This window comes from Ursus maritimus (assembly GCF_017311325.1).
Source record: "Ursus maritimus isolate PB19 chromosome X unlocalized genomic scaffold, ASM1731132v1 scaffold_X1, whole genome shotgun sequence".
Classification (NCBI taxonomy): domain Eukaryota; kingdom Metazoa; phylum Chordata; class Mammalia; order Carnivora; family Ursidae; genus Ursus; species Ursus maritimus.
Window position 1 is genome coordinate 119,548,611 of NW_024423319.1, and position 21,217 is coordinate 119,569,827.

Genomic DNA, 21,217 nt, shown 5'->3' on the forward strand with positions numbered 1-21,217 from the left:
CCAGAATGAGTTCATTGTGGCTGATCTGTATGGTCCATAATAGTTTCAGACGTGGTCTGTGTGCACAAAGTGCATTTTCACTGTTTTTCTTCCCTTGCAATAGTGCTTTCTTTGACTGACACCCTTCCCCATGCACACCCACACCCCCTATCTTTGACTGACACCCTTTCCCCATGCACACCCACACCCCCCCATCTTTGACTGACACCTCTTCTCCATGCACCCACACCCCCATCTTTGACTGACACCCTTCCCATGCCACCCACACCCCACCGACTTTGACCTTGCACCCCCATTTACAAACCCTTCCCCATGCACACACACACCCCATCTTTTGACTGACACTTACCTTCCCCATGCACCTTGCCACCCCCATCTTTGACTGACACCCTTCCCCATACACACACACCCCCCATCTTTGACTGACACTTCCCCATGCACACCCACACCCCCATCTTTGACTGACACCCTTCCCCATGCACACACACACCCATCTTTGACTGACACCCTTCCCCATGCACACCCCACCCCTTCTTTTGACTTGACACCCTTCCCCCATGCACAAACACCCCCACCTTTGACTGACACCCTTCCCCATGCACACCCACACCCCCATCTTTGACTGACACCTTCCCCATGCACACCCACACCCCATGTTTTGACTGAGCCAATTACCCTTCCCCATGAACACACACACCCCATGTTTGACTGACACCCTTCCCCATGAACACACACAATCCATCTTTGACTGGACACCCTTCCCCATGCACACATTCACACACCCATCTTTATCTGATACCTTCTTCCCATGCACACACACACCCCCTATCTTTGACTGGACAATCCTTTCCCATGCACACACCCCCCCATCTGAGCTGACAATTCCTTCCCCATGCACACATACCCCCATCTTTGATTTGACACTTTCCCACACGCACATCCACGAATTCCATGAGTTAGTGAAGTTCCCTTCTATGGGCTCTGCTCCTTACCTTGTACAGTGTCTTGGGCACCTGGCAGTGTGATCCATCCATTTGAACAACATTTCTTCACCCCAGACACCTCGTTGTCAGCTTCACAACTCTTCCACACAGGCGGCGGCAAATCCACTGGCTCTCTAGGGGCCGGGCAGCTCCCCTGCTTCACCGACAGGATTATGCTTGAGGAACTTCGCAGCTAAGTCAGGCATTCGTAGTTCTTCGGGGAATGAGGCTTGAAAGAGAGAATAGGAAAAATTCTCTTCTTTAAAGAATTTGTTTTTTAAAGCACTCGACACTCAATGTGGGGCTTGAACTTACGAATCCAAGATCCAAGAGTCACTTGTTCTCACCGAACTGTGAGGCCAGCCTGGCATGCCCCAAAAAGAAAACTCATCTTATTAAAGACACAGGACATCTGATTCTCTAAGATTCAGAAAGAAGGTAAAAATTCTTACTCAGTGAAAATTTCCCAGGAATGTCTTACAAAATAAAATGATTTGTTTTCTTTTCCCTAAAGAAGTAATAATATATTTATGCTAATTTTTAAAAGGAATCTGACCCATGAGTTGTAACTCTATACTGCATGCAAGCAGAAACACATCAATCATACGTGGATGCATTCACAAAGTATATGGCTTCTCTGTTAAATGTAGTTGTCAAATAATGGATAATATTCATGATGCATCTCTGTTACGCTTTGAGGGCGCCTTTTGGCCTACTGCACACATACGGAGAGTTTTCATTCTCTACTGAGAGTCGTTTTTATTTTAGCGTGGAAAATGGTAATCCGCATGAGCTTGCGGTGGCCCCTACGTGAAAGGAGAGCAATTCTCACAGCAGTAACACTGGCTGTGTATCTTAGAAGAAAGGAGTTTGCAGCCTCAGTTCGTTGAACCTATTTGAATCGATATCCAGCTTTAGAGCTAATGGCACATGGGACCTCTTATCAATATGGAATTATCAATGCATAACCAGTGAAGAATGTGAATCAGGGCTCCTTAGTGACACAGTCACGGTCTGACACAGCATGTGGCTGATGACATTTCAGCAGGACTCGAAGCAATAGACACCGAGTGAGAGCAGGGTACTCCTGGATTTACTGAGGACTCGCGTATGGAAGAAGTGTGAGGAATGGCAAAGACCTGTACCAAATGCATCTTTTTGTCCTTAGGAAAAATGGTTCGGACCGGCATTTGGTCATTCCTCCAACGGGATGAGCTACATCAGGGAGATAAGGGCTTCTTTCTGCCGCTCAAGTGGGAGAGCTGCTCAGGGTCCCTAAAAGCAGCCCCACTGCCAGGGACAGACACGGGGGAATGACCACCACGATGGTCGTCACTTGTGCTGATGGACTGATAGCTGACACGGAATCGCTAGAATCTAACTTCCTCAGCCTACCCTTCGTCATTTGAGTGGCTGCTCCAGTGCGCAATTGCTGCCCTAATCCCAAGCCAGTCCCTCTAGAGCCCATGTTCACCTGCACCACCTGTCCAGCCAGGTAAAAATTCCAGACCCTCTGTGGGGTGCCATGTCATCACTAAAGCACGCTTTTGTGAGCCAGGCTTTTAGGCAGTGGGTAGTGGCACTCCCCACACCCTCCTCCTCACCAGCAGGATGTGGGAACGCCACAGGCCTGAGGGCAGGGGAGCCTAAAGAGCGAGGATGCCGGTGACACCTGGAGAGAACAGTCGCACTCCACCAGGAGGCCTGCTCTTGAGGGCTCCGCCTATGCGTACAGAGTCAGAACTCTTTCGCGAGCGTGGGCTCTGTTGGCTGTGACAACTAAGTCGTCCTATGTGGTGCAAACAGCAGCGATCTGGTGTGCTCGCTGAAAGGCCTGCGCTCGCCCGACACTGGAGGGCGATCATCAAGGAGGATTCTTGTTTACTGCCGGATGTCAAATCCAGCTCAGGGACATAAGAAACCAATATGATAGCACGGGCGAGCACAAACCGGGCTCAAATGGGAGGCATCCTGGCGCTAAATGCCAGCATGCTGTGTGCTTCTCCACATGACACATGACTGGAACACTCTGGATATACCTGCACTTAAACCTGGTAACACCTGCTGCAGACAGCAGACTGTGGCTCTCGGATGTACCTGAGGATCATACCTGTGTAACACCTGGTAACACCGGCCGACAGTGCTATGGTCTCGAGATACACCTGATATACTCTTGCATAAACCTGCAACACCTGCTGCTGGACGCCGGCTAGTGACTCCTCGGGATATATCTGGATATACCAGCGCAACACCTGGTAACACCTGCTGCCAGAGCAGGCTGACTGTGGCTCTCGGATATATCTGGGTATACCTGCACTACCTGGTAACACCTGCCAGGCGGCTGACTGTGGCTCTCGGTACATCTGGATACCTGCTAACACCTGGCAACACCTCGTGCTCGGATCGGCTATGGCTCGGGATACACCTGGATATACTCTGCATAACACCTGGCACACTGCTGCCGGGCGGCTAGAACTCTCTGGACTATATCTGGCTATACCTGCGAATACCTGGTAACACCTGCTGCCAGCAGCGGCTGACTGTGGCTCTGGGATACATCTGGGTATACCGCGCGTAAGCACCTGGCACACCTGCTCCAGGCACGCTATGTCTCGGGATACACCTCGGATATACCTGCATAACACCTGGTAACACCGCTGCCGGACGGTCTATGACTCTCGGATATATCTGGATTACCTGCGTAACACCTGGTAACACCTGCTGCCAGACGGCTGACTGTGACTCTCGGGATATATATCTGGATATACCTGCATAACACCTGGCACACCTGCTGCCGGACGGCTATGATCTTCTTCGGGATATATCTGGATATACCTGCGCCTAACACCTGGTAACACGCTGCTGCCAGACAGCTGACGTGGCTCTCCACCATCTGGTGACACCTGGTAAGGCCTGCCAACCTGCTGCCTGTGACTCTTCACTGATGGGAGTCTGACCTCTAGTCAGATAGGTAATCCCCAGAGAACTGGGCAGGAGGACATTGGTAGAATAGTGCGGACTATTAGCCAGAGAGTATCTCACAAATGGGCGGTATGTTAACAAGGGGTTATAAAGGAAAGGGAGAAAACCTCACCACCATCCAAGTGGGGGAGGACAGAGGGAAGGTCTCTACCTCATTTCCAAAAAGAGGGTTAACGATAGGCTGTTATTTTGCATGTTGATGGTGACGCAATGTCAGTGAAAACTCCAAACCTGATGGCTAATGATTTTGAATCATTTTTTCATGTGTCTGTTAGCCATTTGTATATCATTGAAAAGTGTCTGTTCATATCTTCTGCCCATTTTTGATTTGATTATTTGTTTCCCTCGTGTATTGAGTTTGAGTAGTTCTTTGCGATCTTGGGTACTAATCTTTTATCTGGATGTCATTTGCAAATATCTTCCGTCTCCGTGGGCGCCTCTTAGTTTTTGACTGTTTCCTTGGCTGTGCAGAAGCTTTTTATCTTGATGAAGTCCCACAAGTTCATGGGGGATGTCAAAAAAGGTTGCAGCCTATGTTCTCCTCTAGGATTTTGATGGATTCCTGTCTCACATCGAGGTCTTTCATCCATTTGGAGTTTATCTTTGTGTCTGGTGTGAGAGAGTGGTCAAGTTTCATTCTTCTGCATGTAGCTGTCCAATTTTCCCAGCACCATTTATTGAAGAGACTGTCTTTTTTCCACTGGATGTTTTTTCCTGCTTTGTCAAAGATTAGTTGCCCAAAAGGCGGGGTCCATTTCTGGGTTCTCTATTCTGTTCCATTGGTCTATGTGTCTGTTTTTGTGCCAGTACCATGCTGTCTTTGTGATCCCAGCTTTGTAGTATAGCTTGAAATCCAGCAACGTGATGCCCCAGCTTTGTTTTTCCTTTTCAACAATTCCTTGGCGATTCAGGGCCTTTTCTGGTTCCACACAAATTTAAGGGCTGTTTGTTCCAGTTCTTTGAAAAATGTCATTGGTATTTTGATTGGGATGGCACTGAAAGTGTAGATTGCTCTGGGTAGCATAGACATTTTAACTATGTTTATTCTTCAATCATGAGCATGGAATATTTTCCATCTTTTTGTCTTCTTCAATGTTTTTCAAGAGTGATTTGTAGTTTCTAGAATATAGATCCTTTACGTCTCTGGTTAAGTTAAATGGCTAACAGACACAAGAAAAAATGTTCAAAATCATTAGCCATCAGGGAAATTCAAATCAAAACCACACTGAGATACCACCTTACGCCAGTTAGAATGGCAAAAATTGACAAGGCAAGAGACACAATTGCTGGAGAGGATGTGGAGAAGGGGGATCCCTCTTTGTAGGTGAATTCAAGTTGGTACAGCTACTTTGGAAAGTTGGAAGTCCCTTAAAAAGTTAAGTTGAGCTACCCTATGATCCAGCCATTGCACTACTGGGCATTTACCCCAAAGATACAGATGTAGAGGGTCCATTTCTGGGTTCTCTATTCTGTTCCATTGGTCTATGTGTCTGTTTTTGTGCCAGTACCATGCTGTCTTTGTGATCACAGCTTTGTAGTACAGCTCGAAATCCGGCATTGTGATGCCCCCAGCTTTGTTTTTCCTTTTCAACAGTTCCTTGGAGATTCGGGGTCTTTTCTGGTTCCATACAAATTTAAGGGACGAAGCCGGAAAAAACATCCAGTGGAAAAAAGACAGTCTCTTCAATAAATGGTGCTGGGAAAATTGGACAGCTACATGCAGAAGAATGAAACTTGACCACTCTCTCACACCAGACACAAAGATAAACTCCAAATGGATGAAAGACCTCGATGTGAGACAGGAATCCATCAAAATCCTAGAGGAGAACATAGGCTGCAACCTTTTTGACATCCCCCATGAACTTGTGGGACTTCATCAAGATAAAAAGCTTCTGCACAGCCAAGGAAACAGTCAAAAAAACTAAGAGGCAGCCCACGGAACGGGAGAAGATATTTGCAAATGACACTACAGATAAAAGATTAGTACCCAAGATCTGCAAAGAACTTCTCAAACTCAATACACAGGAAACAAATAATCAAATCAAAAAATGGGCAGAAGATATGAACAGACACTTTTCCAATGATATACAAATGGCTAACAGACACATGAAAAAATGTTCAAAATCATTAGCCATCAGGTTTGGAGTTTTCAATGACATTTCTCGTCACCATCAACATGCAAAATAACAGCCTATCGTTAACCCTCTTTTTGGAAATGAGGTAGAGACCTTCCCTTCTGTCCTCCCCACTTGGATGGTGGTGAGGTTTTCTCCTTTCCTTTATAACCCCTTGTTAACATACCTCGCCCATTGTGTGAGATACTCTCTGGCTAATAGTCCGCACTATTCACTAATGTCCTCCTGCCCAGTTCTCTGGGGATTACCTATCTGACTAGAGGGTCAGACTCCCATCAGTGAAGAGTCACAGGCAGCAGGTTGGCAGGCCTTACCAGGTGTCACCAGATGGTGGAGAGCCACAGTCAGCTGTCTGGCAGCACGTGTTACCAGGTGTTACGCAGGTATATCCAGATATATCCCGAGAGTCACAGTCAGCCGTCTGGCAGCAGGTGTTACCAGGTGTTACGCAGGTATATCCAGATATATCCCGAGAGTCATAGCCGTCCGGCAGCAGGTGTTGCCAGGTGTTATGCAGGTATATCCAGATATATCCCGAGAGTCACAGTCAGCCGTCTGGCAGCAGGTGTTACCAGGTGTTACGCAGGTATACCCAGATATATCCCGAGAGCCACAGTCAGCCGTCTGGCAGCAGGTGTTACCAGGTGTTATGCAGGTATATCCAGGTGTATCCCGAGACCATAGCCGTCTGGCAGCAGGTGTTGCCAGGTGTTACGCAGGTATACCCAGATATATCCCGAGAGCCACAGTCAGCCGTCTGGCAGCAGGTGTTACCAGGTGTTGCGCTGGTATATCCAGATATATCCCGAGAGTCATAGCCGTCCAGCAGCAGGTGTTGCCAGGTGTTATGCAGGTATATCCAGGTGTATCCCGAGACCATAGCTGTCCGGCAGCAGGTGTTACCAGGTGTTACACAGGTATATCCAGGTACATCCCGAGAGCCACAGTCTGCTGTCTGGCAGCAGGTGTTACCAGGTGTTATGCAGGTATATCCCAGGTGTTCCCAGTCATGTGTCATGGGGAGAAGCACACAGCATGCTGGCATTTAGCCACAGGATGCTCCCATTTGAGCCCTGGTTTGTGCTCGCCCGTGCTATCATATTGGTTTCTTATGTCCCTGACTCGGATTTGACATCCGGCAGTAAACAAGGTATCCTCCTTGATGATCTCCTCCTTCCAGTGTCGAGAAAGCGCAGGCCTTCAGCGGAGCACCAGACGCTGCTGTTTGCACCACATAGGACAGACTTAGTTGTCACAGCCAACAGAGCCCAGCTTCGCAAGAGTTCTGACTCTGTGCGCATGGCGGGAGCCGTTCAAGGCAGGCCTCCTGGTGGGGTGCGCACTGTTCTCTCCAGGTGTCACTCGGCATCCCCGTCTTTAGGGCTCTGCCCTCAGGCCTGTGGCGTTTCCCACATCCTGCTGGTGAGGAGGAGGGTGTGGGAGTGCCATACCCACTGCCTAAAAGCCTGGCTCACAAAACGTGCTTTAGTGATGACATGGCACCCTACAGAGGGGCTGGAATTTTTACCTGGCTGGACAGGTGTGGTGCAGGTGAACATGGGCCTAGAGGGACTGGCTTGGGATTAGGGTAGCAATTTTGGCAACAGCCACCAAGGCAAACGGAAGGGTAGGCTGAAAGTTAGGATTCTAGCGATTGCCGTGTCAGCTATCGTCCATCAGCACAAGGACGACCATCGTGGGTGGTCATTCCCCTGTCTGTCCCTGGCAGTGGGGCTGCTTTTAGGGACCCTGAGCAGCTCCCCACTTGAGCGGCAGAAAGAAGCCCTTATCCTCTGATTGCTTCTCACGTTGGAGGAATGACCAAATGCCGTCCGGAACCATTTTTCCGAAGGACAAAGATGCATTTGGTAACCGGTTCTTTCCATTCCTCACACTTTTTCCATAACGCGAGTCTCTCAGTAAATCCAGGAGTACCTGCTCTCACTCGTGTGTCATTGCTTCTGGGTTCTGCTGAAATGTCATCAGCCACATGCTGTTCAGAACCTGACTGTGTCACAAGGAGCCCTGATTCACATTCTTTCACTGGTCATGCATTGATAATTCCATATTGATAAGAGGTCCCATGTGCACATTAGCTCTAGAAGCTGGATATCATTCAAATAGGTTCAACGAACTGAGGCTGAAACTCCTTTCTGCTAAGATACCAGCCAGTGTTACTGCTGTGAGAATTGCTCCGTTTCCGTAGGGCCACCGCTAAGTCATCGTGATTACCATTTTCCACGCTAAATAAAACGACTCAGTAGAGAATGAAAATCTCCGTATGTGTGCAGTAGGCCAAAAGGGGCCCTCAAAGTGTACAGAGATGCATCATGAATATTATCCATTATTTGACAACTACATTTAACAGAGAACGTAATACTTTGTGAATGCACCTACGTATGATTGATGTGTTTCTGTTGCATGCAGTATAGAGTTACAACTCATGGGTCAGATTCCTTTTAAAAATTAGCATAAAATATTACTTCTTTAGGGGGAAAAGAAAACAAATGCATTTATTTTGTAAGACATTCCTGGGAAATTTTCACTGAGTAAGAATTTTTACCTTCCTTTCTGAAATCTTAGAAATCAGGTGTCCTGTGTCTTTAATAAGATGAGTTTTCTTTTTGGGGCACCAGGCTGGCTCAGTCGGTAGAGCACGTGACTCTTGATCTTGGGGTCGTAAGTTCAAGCCCCACATTGAGTGTCGAGATTGCTTTAAAAAAACAAATTCCTTAAAAGAAGAGAATTTTTCCTATTCTCTCTTCAGCCTCTGTTCCCCAAGAAGAACTACGAATGCCTGACTAGCTGCGAGTTCCTCAAGTACATCCTGTCGGTGAAGCAGGGGGACTGCCCGGCCCCTGAGAGAGCCAGTGGATTTGCCGCCGCCTGTGTGGAAAGTTGTGAAGCTGACAACGAGTGCTCTGGGGTGAAGAAATGTTGTTCAAATGGATGTGGACACACCTGCCAGGTGCCCAAGACACTGTACAAAGGTAAGGAGCAGAGCCCATGTGAAGGGAACTTCACTAACTCATGGGGGGTCGTGATGTGCGTGTGGGGAAGAGTGTCAATCAAAGATGGGGGGGTATGTGTGCATGGGGAAGGGTGTCAGTCACAGATGGGGGTGTGTGTGTGCATGGGAAAGGGTGTCAGTCAAAGATGGGGGTGTGTGTGTGCATGGGAAAGGGTGTCAGTCAAAGATGGGGGTGTGTGTGTGCATGGGAAAGGGTGTCAATCAAAGATGGGGGTGTGTGTGTGCATGGGGAAGGGTGTCAGTCAAAGATGGGGGTGTGTGTGTTCATGGGGAAGGGTGTCAGTCAAAGATGGGGGTGTGGGTGTGCATGGGGAAGGGTGTCAGTCAAAGATGGGGGTGTGGGTGTGCATGGGGAAGGGTGTCAGTCAAAGATGGGGGCGTGGCAGTGCATGGGGAAGGGTATCAGTCAGTCGTGATGTGCGTGTGGGGAAGAGTGTCAATCAAAGATGGGGGGGTATGTGTGCATGGGGAAGGGTGTCAGTCAAAGATGGGGGTGTGTGTGTTCATGGGGAAGGGTGTCAGTCAAACATGGGGGTGTGTGTGTTCATGGGGAAGGGTGTCAGTCAAACATGGGGGTGTGGGTGTGCATGGGGAAGGGTGTCAGTCAAAGATGGGGGTGTGGGTGTGCATGGGGAAGGGTGTCAGTCAAAGATGGGGGTGTGGGTGTGCATGGGGAAGGGTGTCAGTCAAAGAAGGCACCATTGCAAGGGAAGAAAAACAGTAAGAAAATGCACTTTGTGCCACACAGACACGTCTGAAACTATTATGGGACCATACAGATCAGCCACAATGAACTCATTCTGGGGCAGAGCAAATCATTTTTACTAAATGTAACGTGTAGGAAGGAAACATCACTTCAGGAACGTCCTTGTACTTTCGTCCACAAAGAGTGAATCAATTAAGCTGCACTGGGGACATCGGAACAAATCGATTTAAATCCCTGGAAACTAGACTGGGGAGGGGACCCGCTTGAAAAACGCATAACAAATGCACGGGTATCGTGGTTTTCCTATTGGCATAATCCAAGAACAGAAGTGTCATTGTCCGGACTTTCAGTATTTTGATGAGTGTCTTGAGAACCCAGATGGAGGAATAGCTCTCTTCCAAAGATGGGGATTCAGTTTACCAAACAGTTTAGCAGATGTAAGAGTTTACATTCATAGGCAGTTGCTAGAGCCCTTCACTCCTTGATCCTAAGCGTAACTCGCCCCTTCCAGTCGTTGTGACCCCGTTCTTTTATGCCAAACCGATTCTGTTGTATCATGTCCAGTTTTGGATACCCTCAGAGTATCCAGGGAGACAAAATTTTGCTACTTTTTGGCATCTCATATGAAGAGTCAAATAGAATTCATCACTAGGCACTATTCACTACAAGTAGAAAGAGTAATCTGTCTTCTCTCTTTCACTCACACCAAATATATATGATTTCCAGATATAGGTCAGTTATTTTTAAACTGCATAAAACAGTATTGCCAGCAATGCCAGTGTTGAATCATGCGCTGGCTGACTGTTGTCTGAAGTCTGGTCTGGTCTTACTATCACAAGAGCTCCCATCTCCCAGAACTCACGTCCCTGCCCTTTGCCTCTGGCGCTCCCTTGGAATTACTCTCGTCTCACATCTGTGTAATCCATCCAGTTTTCCTTGTTTGTGCATAAGACCTGGGGAAACCTGGCATAAATATTACGTCTCAAATTCAAAATAATCGCCGCTTTCCCTTTCTTACCAGGTGATGTTTCTTTAATGGATTTACAGTTTTATCATGGTCATGCGTCTCATTATAAGCTACATAAAATCACTTTTGCAAAACCCCACGCCATTTAATTCTTCTAAAGTCTATTATTAGGAAGCCTTTTCTGTTATTATAGATTTACTATTTAAGTATTAGCATTTACCATAACAATAGGCTGCTTTTAGAATGATTGTTGAAAAGCCATTTGTAAAACCCTTAGTGTTTTAAAGTGGGGTGTTTTAAAGAGGCAATATAAATTAAAAGATGCTTTTTATTTAAAAGCATTGAAGAGTCAGTATGAATTTCAAATATGTCTGGTTCACCAAGAATAAGGGAAATATTCTCCAAAGGGCCAGCATAAATGATTAATTATTAAAAGAGATTTGGAATTTAAACCTACGCTTAACTAAATATGGATTTTTTTTTTTTTTAAGTCCTGACGTCCCTCTTCTATAAAGTAGCTCTCAACTTGGGTTTTTTGTGGAGACAGGTCATTCATGGAGAACTACCTAGAAATAGAATAAACAGACTCTTGACCTGGCGATGACTTTTGCCAGTGAGCCTAGGATAATATGACTGTTATTTTGAAAGTATATATAGGTACGTGTAGATATCTCCCCCTTGCTCTGTTGAGCAGTCCCTGAAGGAAAGCTGGTTTCCATAACCGGGGTGGGGGGGCGTCTGACCGAGGCACTGAGTAGGCGTGTGTGAGCCAGCGGGGGTGGGGGGGGTGGACCCACACAGCTGCTGTGATGCTGTCTGCCACAGTCTAGCTGATGAGCCACCCCAAGTGTCTCATCGCGTTCCTGCCTGGGACTCACACTTCGTGCTCAGTCTCAGAAGAGGATGGTGGTGCTGACAGCTCATGTCTCTCAGGGAAAGGGTCCTTTTGGACCGAGCCCTTGGCTTTGCAGGGACAAGCATGCTTACCCAGCCAGCCAGTCTGCACACAAATCACTCTCAGCAGTCTGTGGCCTCCCAGCCATCACCGTCCTCGCCTACACGTTGCCCCCTTGCTGCCCTGAGCCAACCGTGGGAGATTGGCTTGCCCTCCTCTCTCTGTGCCATCTCTTTCCTTAGGAAGGGGCACCCCGTCACTGGTTGGGGTGGGCTGGTCCTGCTCCCAGTCCACAAGGGCTGAGGCTGAGGCTGCAAGCCGTTGCTCAGGTGATTTGATTGTTGGTAGTGGGAGTACGTGTGACCCTGGCCCCAGCTGGGCCAGCTCTCCTCTTAGTTTCATTTTGAGTCTATTGAGCTATCATACTGGATGGACCCTAAATCATGGTATTAATGTGGTATAGGTCAATCATAAGGTGTATCAATGTCAAATATTTCAATCTGATAAAATCACTGACGTGTCAGTGGTTAGGGTACGACGTCAGTCTGATCCCAGCTCCTACCCGGTCCAGTACGTCCTTATCAAGGCAGTCATGCATGTAACACTCATTTGTGCAGAAATAATTATCTCAACTTCTGCAATAGATTGATATGTACCAACCTTTCTCCTATTTTTTCTATTATTGCTTCTTGGGTTGGTTAAAAAATTTTAAAATACAGAAATACAAGCGTTGTGTTTGGCCCCCTGTGTGTTTGGTAGGGGAGATGGCGGACATACTTGGTGTTGTAGCTTCTAAAACCTTAGATGCTACAGACTTGAGCTTTTTTTTTTTTTTTTAAAGATTTATTTATTTATTTGAGAGAGAAAGGAGAGAGGAGAGAGTGGCGGGGAGGGGCAGGGGGAGAGGGAGAGAGAGTTCTCAGCAGTCTCTATGCTGAGTGCGGAGCCCCACGCGGGGCTGGATCCACAACCCTGAGATTGTGACCTGAGCTGAAATCAAGTTGGACCCCTAACCGACGGTGCTACCTGGGTGCCCCAAACTTGAGCTTTTAAAAAGTATGCATATTTTGAAAAGACGTTCAGCAGAATGCATTCATTCTATTTGAGCATTCAATTTGGTTTATGCCGTAAGAATTGTCCTTCCCTGGTGCCTCTAAGTGAACCGCACTCAGTATTAGAGTTTAAAACAAAGGAAAGCAGCAGCGAGTGTTCACTTCGCCCTTCAAATAAGATTGTTAGCAGCTTCCTGGAGGACGTGCACATGTTAACGTGGGTCAGTGCCACCCCAGCTGCCTGTTCCTGGCGATGCGAGCCTTAGCGTCATTGCGGAAAGTTTAAGAGGCTGATTCTCCACTGGTGCACAACATGAAACGACTGCCTGTCCGGACACTTGCTTTCCCTTTGATGCTCTCCCTGGCCTATTTTAAGGCCGATTTACAGCTGAGTTCAACTCCCCTCCCTCCCCAAGATGATGTATTATTTTACTGCCCAAACTTCTGCTTCTTCTGACTCCCCACTATGGCACTTGGTCAGGGAAGGGCAGGAGAAAAGCTGAAGTTGCTTTCCACACGTAAAGACGGAGATTAATCTGTGGCTCTCGGTCATCTGTCTTTTCTCTTTACTGTGCATAAACTGAAATGAATCACATATCAGTTTGTTTCCAAACAAATTGGATGATCTGATGGTGGCGGTAACTTAATATTTCTGTGAATTGCTTCATATATGAAATATTGAAACTTCAGGTCTTTAGAGATGGACTAATCCCAGTAGTCACAAGTCAGTCTTTTAGCATTTCAAATACAGTGACCCAATACCTTAATTAGGGTTATGAACACAAATTCTGTGAATACTGATGACCTCTAGGAGAGATGTTGACTGATGGTGAATTATTGAATCATTGGAACACTATGTCTTGCTACATTTGCATAACATTTAGACTCCTGGCAGAAACATTTTTACAGGAATCATCAAGTCTCATGATTTGCAACTGCTGATTCTGATCATTGAGTTTTCTATCATTACATTTTCCAAATTTTTTAAATCATTGAGTTTCACCCCAATACTTGTGATGCTTTAAAGACAAAGCACCTGTATTGTCACATATTGTGGGATGTTATAGGATCACATTTTTGACAGAATAGTGTGGATTTCGGATGACTAGTTTGTTCAAAAATGAAGGAGAAAAAGTCTAGTCATTTGCACAGTAAGGAACACGCCGAGGAGACACGCATTCTGCACATCTGGCTGTACAGCTCGGGTGCTGGGTGAGCTACTTGCACTGTGCAGAAGGCCTGGCGCTGGGGGCTGGGGGTCCCGGGGGCTGGGGGGCCGAGCCCCATCTGCACACAATTACAGCCGAGTGCTGGAGTGCCTTCCAATCAAGAGAGCCAGCTGACCCTGATGCAAAGCAGATGGACCATTTCTCAACATGCAAATCATAGGATTGTTGTACGTAATAATTGGAGAGATTGTTAAATGAAGAAATGCGAACTGACATCACGCTGATGCTCATTATGTTCGATTCAGGCCCTTGGTAGTTGAAGGATATTCAAGATGAAAACCTTGTAGCAAGGGGATTCGGATGCTTGCTTTGCTGCTGCTGAGTTCAGGTTACTTCAGCGGCCGGGGTATTTACTGGAGTTGCATTTACACTAGAGGTTTATGCATAGGAGAGCCAAGGAGAAACTTGCATTGGAAAGCCTAGACAATGTGCTTTATGAGTTTGAAGAACTAACCAGCCCTTCTCTTTACTGTGCACAAAGAAACCACATGAATCACAAACTGTCCTCAGGGGCCAGCCTCTCTTCACGTCAGCCCTCGGTAGAAAGTGTGTCTAGGACCCACCTGGATGCAAGCATGATACAAAGCCATCATTTGGTCGAGGTTGGTTTTTCTTCCCTCGGATAAACTCTGGTAGCTTCTTTTCTTGACCTAAGTCTTTAGAGAGCTACTTCTGGATTAAAACTCATCAACACATTTTGGGATTTCCGTCATGTCAGGAATTGTCAGGAATTGGTCTTTTTTTTTAAAAAAACTGGGAACGCTCTGTCAATGCAATAAAACTATTCATTCCATCTTGTAAACTTACCAATAGAGTTTTATTGTATTATTATTTAGTATTTGCTTTTTAAAAATGGAAGAGTAAGCGAATACCTGTGTTAAGTTTTCTCCTTTCCCTAAGGTGAGTGCCCTCCAGCAGAGAGGGGCTGGCCATTGGTGCACATTGTGTCACTGTTTCCATATCCTCTTAGTTCTGCAGATATGTTCTTGAGTGTGGGATGGGACAGGGTTAGGCTGTTCTTCAGCACACATGTCCTGAACATTTGCTCTTGCAGAATGTGCTCTCCTGGGCCACTGTGAGGTGTGGGAGTGAAGGGACCTGTTCCTTGAGGGCTGGCGGCTGTAGCTTCCTGGGGAAGACAGACACCATCCAAGGAGCTTCTGTAGTAAAAGGCAGTTCAGTGCACATGTGGACAGTTATGGGCTAAGCTTCAAAGAGGGGCAGAAGAATGCAAGCTTTATTTCCAGTTGGGAGGTTTAGGGTAAGTAGCTCTGAGCGGTGGCATTCAGTCTGAGCCTGGAAGTATTCATGTGTCCGTAGTCAGAAAGTAAGAGGAAAGACATTTCAGATTGAAAATACCTAGTGGTAGTAGGAAGTACCTGGCAGCGTGTTTCTACAAAAGAGGGGTTTAAAAGCAGGTTGTGTGACAAATATGTGAAATGTACCATGAGATAAGTAGAAAGATCGCTGGTAGTAGGTCATGAAGATGGTCTGGCGTGATGCGGAGGACATGACACGTGTTCATTCCACAGAAAATGGGACGCAGTTGAATAGTTGGAGAAGGTGGAGGAGACCATCTGTCCTCTACTTTAGGAAAACAATTATCACAAAATATCGTGAAGAGGGAATTAGAGAAAAAGATGGGCTTATGGGGGCATGGGGTGGGAGGCTTCCTGAAATTACACTCTGCAGTCCAACGAAGAGATATTGGTGGGTCCAAGAACTAGTCGAAAGGTCTGTTAGCTAGAGTGGTCATGAAGCTATCACCAGGGGAGGGGACATCCTGAGGAAGGACATTTGGGTTGGGACTTGGGTGGAGAAGTTTGTTCAGCAGTGGGGCCCACAGCACAGATGGGGACAGATTTCAGAGTCCCTTGCTTAGCAGAAATACTCCAGGCACGAAAGCAAATGGGACTCCTAATATAAGGTTGTGTACTGCAAAGCAAAGTTTATGACTCGAACTTAGAAAAACCCTCATGCCGTGGCAGAACGGGAGACCTGTTCCACACTAACCAAGGACATCAAGGACCTTCGAATCAGAATCTTTCAGGGATATGCAGAGCTATGAAAACTGCCTCTTTTCTCTACTTTGCTAAGTGGCTCTTTCTAAGACAAAATGGAGAAGGAAGCAGAAAACTCAGGAACCTGAGATCACGTCATTGCTCCTGGCAACTTAATCTTCCTCAGACTCAATTACTTGATGTTCCAAATGTAGATAATTAACCCTTTACCCACAGCACAAGCTCCCAGTGAGGACCAGTTGAGGCACCAATGTTACAGTAAAGGACAACCCATCAGCAAATCAAAACAGACTGCAGTAGGCATGGGGAATGTGTTTTCTAGAAAGTATTTTGTAGAACTCATTGACCTTTGAGCAGATTTATTTGCTGATATTTTAAAATTATGCAACTCCCTCCACCCAAATGTGTAAGGACTTGAAAATTTCCCGCAAACAAGACTTAGCATGAATTAAGATCCAAATGAAAAAAAATCAGAGTTGATACTCGGTGAGATCACTAACATACATCACATAGTGTCTACATTTTGTATTTGCACATTTTTCAATTTCCTTTCGGCTTAAATGGAAGAAATGGAAAAAGCGTTATGAAATACCACGTTCAAATGAGTTGTCAGTGTGTTAGGCAGATGCTCATTGTCCAGAGAAACTGGTGTTAATGGCAGCTGGTGTTCAAGGTTCTGATGGCATCGAACATCATGGTGCCATGCACTCTCCCTAATCCAGTTTACATACCCTCTGAGTACAGAGCTTTGTTTTAAACTTGCGTTTCCCTAATGCCTATGGTTCTGAACTCCGGGTCTTAAGTCTGTCAGTCGCCAGACCACTTGCATGCGCCGTAGGGGGAAAAAGAAATCAGAATGATTAACTACTTTAAAATGAGACACCTGTGAGGGACTTTTGAAGCAAGGCGGTCACTCGTGCCAAAACCAAACAGTATAAATTCATCATTTTCCAATTTTAAACCATAAGTCTATAGGAGAGAGCCCCGCAATCAGTTGGGGAATGCAGAAGATCTATGCTTTGGAAATCATTCTTGTAAGGTCTGACCACATGAGAGCATTTAGTCTGTAATTTTTCCCTTAAAAGGCAATATTTCTGAGCGGGAGGGGCGAGCAAACTTTGAGGGGTCCTCAAAGCCCTCGTGACTGTGGCCTCAAGTGAATTCCTTGTTGACCTCCAGTGATGTAACGCGGTAACACTGTTTATTCCGAAGAATGCACATAAAAGAATTGCTCTCGAGATGACTGGGGGAAAAATACTTTGAATTTAGAGCCTCTTTAAAAAGTGGGAAAGGTAAAAGAAAAGGAGGTGGTGCTCTTGAAATGCGGCGGGCTGACCTCCACGTCCGGTTTCCAACATGAACCGTGCTGGGGAGGAGCCACTCTTCTGGAGGGAAGCGAGGGTCAGTGGTCATGATGTGAAGCTGGTCTTTTCTAGAAGTTTTCTTCCTCAGCTTCACCTGCACTGGCGTCACAAGCCGATTGTCTTAATTGCTATGCTCCTGTTCCAGGGGTCCCCCTGAAGCCCAGAAAAGAGTTACGGTTTACAGAACTGCAGTCCGGACAGCTGGACGTTAAGTGGTCCTCGAAATTCAACATTTCCATTGAGCCCGTGATCTACGTGGTACAGAGAAGGTGGAATTACGGAATTCATCCTAGCGAAGACGATGCCACGCACTGGCGGACGGTGGCCCAGGTCGGTGGTCCTCGGACTCTCCCCCTCCCCCTTGAGGTCTTGTCGACCACACACCCGCCGGTAGAAGATGAACTCGCTGCGCCTCAGCCTAGGTAGCCTGAGCACCGAAAGTGACTTGGTCAGATGGGGCCGTCACAGCCCGCGTGTCTACACAAGACAGGCCGAGCTCCGTAGATAGCACCCGGTACAACCAGGAACTTGACTCTTGGCTTCCTTTGCTCAAAACACATGTGGGAGGGAGATGATTTTCTGAGCATTCGCATTTATTTCCTCCAAGAAGTGTACTTCCTTGAGATAAACTTAAAACCGCCCCGAGTAAGAGAACTGCAACGGCATTAGGACGAGTTCATATGACACTGGGTCCTCTAAGTGACTTCTCTTTTTGTCCCGCATCGCAGCCTTCATTCTACACAAGGACTTGAGGTGATGGAGTAAGATTCCTATCACACAAGCACTTGGTGGGAAGGAGCCCGCCGCTCCCCACTCGTTGCCGAGTGCTTCCTCCGTCCCGGTCCGCTTACACGCTGATACCCCCAGCTGGATGGCAGCAGTCCTGGGGTTTATCTTAGCGCTGCGGCTTCCCTTTCCGTCTCTCTGATGAGAAAAGCAAATATTTTCTTTCTTTTTAAGCGCTCCTAAATGCACTCCCAGCTGCAAGAAGCCTACACGGTTTCAGAGAAAGAACAGATTCTCAATGTGAAGCCCCTCGTGCCCTCAGCAACGGCAGTGGCTTCTCCACGTGTGTCCGCGGGCACAAATCCTGACCTGGCGTGCAGCGGGTCATTTTGCTCAAGAGATTCCCATTATTCCTTTCAGTAAATACAAAATAAATTTCAGTACCCAGGTGTTTGGAGGAGGAGTTTGATTCTTTTCTAATAGGAGTATCTCAAAGAGTATAAACACGGAAGTAATTTAGAGACCCCAAAAGCAACGAGCAATTGGATGTACAGGCAACAAATTACTGGCAAAAAAAACCCCAAAAAACAAAAACCCCTGGCCAAATAAATTTAGTAATTCTATTTCATACATATTTTCTTTAAAAAAAAGGTTGCTTTAATTAATCCTAAAGATGTCTCGCATCCAGCCTAAAAGTCTGTTTGATTTACATGGTACGCTTCCTGAATGGTACGATCTCACTTGTAAATTTTCCAAATTATTTAAACATTTATGAAAGTAACAGTAAGATCAGTCCTTTATCCCTTCTGTTTTGGAGAGAGGAAAGGTCTTTAATTATTTTGATTATTTTCGCTGCTTCATGTCTTCCTCTGTCTTCCTTCCACCTTCCTTTCTTTGCTAAATGTTGTGGGGATCCTGCTGACTGTAGGTTTTTAAACTCAAGGCCACAAAGAGTAAATGTCGAGGTCCATGAAGGAGTCGCCTCACATTCCGCACAGTGAGGTACAAAGCCCCATTGAAGAGTTCATAGCCTGCCCTGTTAGATATTAAAGCAAAGGTGACAGCCCCTTCCAAGAGGTTATTACGGAGTAGGGTTTGCGAGGGTTTCGGTTCAATGTCCCTTGACCACGTTCATCCACTGAGCACCAGCTGAGTCAACTTCGCGACTCCAGACGGAGAGGCAGCCAAACTAGGCACCTTCCCCAGTGTCTGGTTTTTTTCCTGTGGGCATTTTCCTGTGTCCACACACCTGCGGGTCTTTGCAGGTCTTACCCGATTTGCTCAAACAGGGAAGAAAGGCTTGGGTTACAGTGCACGTCCAGCAATTGTTAAAGCGTGTGGGTCCTCTTCCTGACTTCCAAGACTGTTTGGCAAGCATGTTCAAGAGACGTTGTCTTTCTATAATCAAAAGATGATTTCATCTTCTTGCCTATAATGTAATGATTAGCTCACGTACATATTCGCTCACATGTGTAATGGAGTGGTGAAGCCCCTCGTGGGTTTAATGCTGCATTACGTCACCAGTCGTAAGTAGCCCAGGCATGTTCATGGCATTGGCTGGACAGATCTTTAACTCTTTGGGGTGAAATCCCTAGGAATGGAATTAAACAGCTGAAATGCCCTAGAAATTCCTTGGCCCCCGACAGCTCTTCTCATAACTGAGGGTGATGACCACACTTAGGCACAAGGGCACAGGGAGGTCAGGGTGGTGTTGCGCTGGCTGACGAGGTGGTGTGCTTTTAAGACACACCCTACTGACACATCTGGATAAAAGGGTGCTCTGTGACACTTCTCCGCAGACCACAGATGAGCGGGTCCAGCTGACGGACATACGACCCAGCAGGTGGTACCAGTTCCGAGTGGCAGCTGTCAACGTGCATGGGACCCGAGGCTTCACGGCCCCCAGCAAACACTTCCGCTCCTCCAAAGGTCAGTCTCGCGTTCCTGACCCTGTGCTCACCTTCCTGCTGGGCACTCCTGGGGTGCAGAGCCATGGTGTCACCATGTCCGTATGTGTGGTTGGTCAGCAGGTGGCTTTGCTGTTCTGCGTGAACGGGACCAGATGTGTTTGAAGGCACACGTGTGTGAATGTACGGTTAAGAACGTCACGGGCCTTTTACCTTCAAAACATCGTGCAGGATAACAGAGTGGGGTTTTCTCACCTTGGAAGTGGTGGTTTTCCATGATCAACTGTGTTCAGTCTTGCCTCCAGATAATCTGCCTTAGTCCCCATTCAGCTAATTTCTGGAGAGAAGGGTTTGGTTTGAGGTGCTTGAGGCTGTGAAGCTCTTCCCGAAACGATGGTTGTATTGAGTGTGAATTAATCTCTTTTGCTTCACGACATCCAGAGTTTAAACCCCCGGTCCCCTGTGCCATGGCTGTAATTTTGTTCAGTTCTTATCTCATTGCTGTTGGAAGGCCTCTGGAGTCTAGCGAATACTAATGCTGTGACATGTCTGGCGGGTGGAAGGACATGACATCTCTGGTGAGTTTCGTGTGTGCTAGTGGAAGGCCATCCCTGGATTAGATACAAATAACACATCATATGCATTTTCTCCCGTTGTGCTTCGTGGGCCGTGCGTCTTCTCTGTTCGGTCTACACGTGCTGCAGGGTCCCGGGTCACAGCTGGGGGCCAGTGAGCTCATTCACTTACTCCCCAACGTGGTCCGTGGAAGCTAATTTAGACTGATCTTAAGACGCTTTGTGATGTTAATGAAGGGTGTAAGATGTGTCCCCTCAGTCCTGTGTCTTTCATTATGGGAAGGTCTGAACTGGCCGCTATCGCTTGCTATTTCTGTTGCGTGATTGGGGAAGTGTGTGTTGCCGCCAGTCTGCCCATGTCTCACTACATCGTATTGCTACCCCCTTGTCAATGACATCATTGCTCTCAGACGAGGAACGCTTGCAACCGAAATCATTTGGTATTGGGATTCTATTACACCTTATGTTGTACTCTTTTAACTCTTTTCTAAAAAGACCTGTTAGGAAAGGAAAGGTGCATTTTTTCCCTCCAGTGGGACAAACACAAAGCAAGTTTAAAAGTGCAATCATAGCCCTCAAACCTTGTCTTGAGACTGTGTCTCCAAGTGGTTTTATGATTTAGGGAGGCAGGGGGATAAATGATT

The 21,217-nt window shown here is 46.8% G+C and overlaps 1 protein-coding gene across 1 annotated transcript in view; it reads left to right on the plus strand.

Annotated features, from left to right (window-relative positions):
• The window catches only part of ANOS1 (anosmin 1), a 205,638-nt gene that overhangs the window by 135,546 nt on the left and 48,875 nt on the right, over nucleotides 1-21,217 (plus strand). The window contains exons 4-6 of the mRNA XM_040634628.1: nucleotides 8,868-9,090; nucleotides 17,511-17,695; nucleotides 19,891-20,020. Coding sequence (XP_040490562.1) covers nucleotides 8,868-9,090; nucleotides 17,511-17,695; nucleotides 19,891-20,020 — 538 coding nt within the window. The remainder of the gene's footprint in view (nucleotides 1-8,867; nucleotides 9,091-17,510; nucleotides 17,696-19,890; nucleotides 20,021-21,217) is intronic.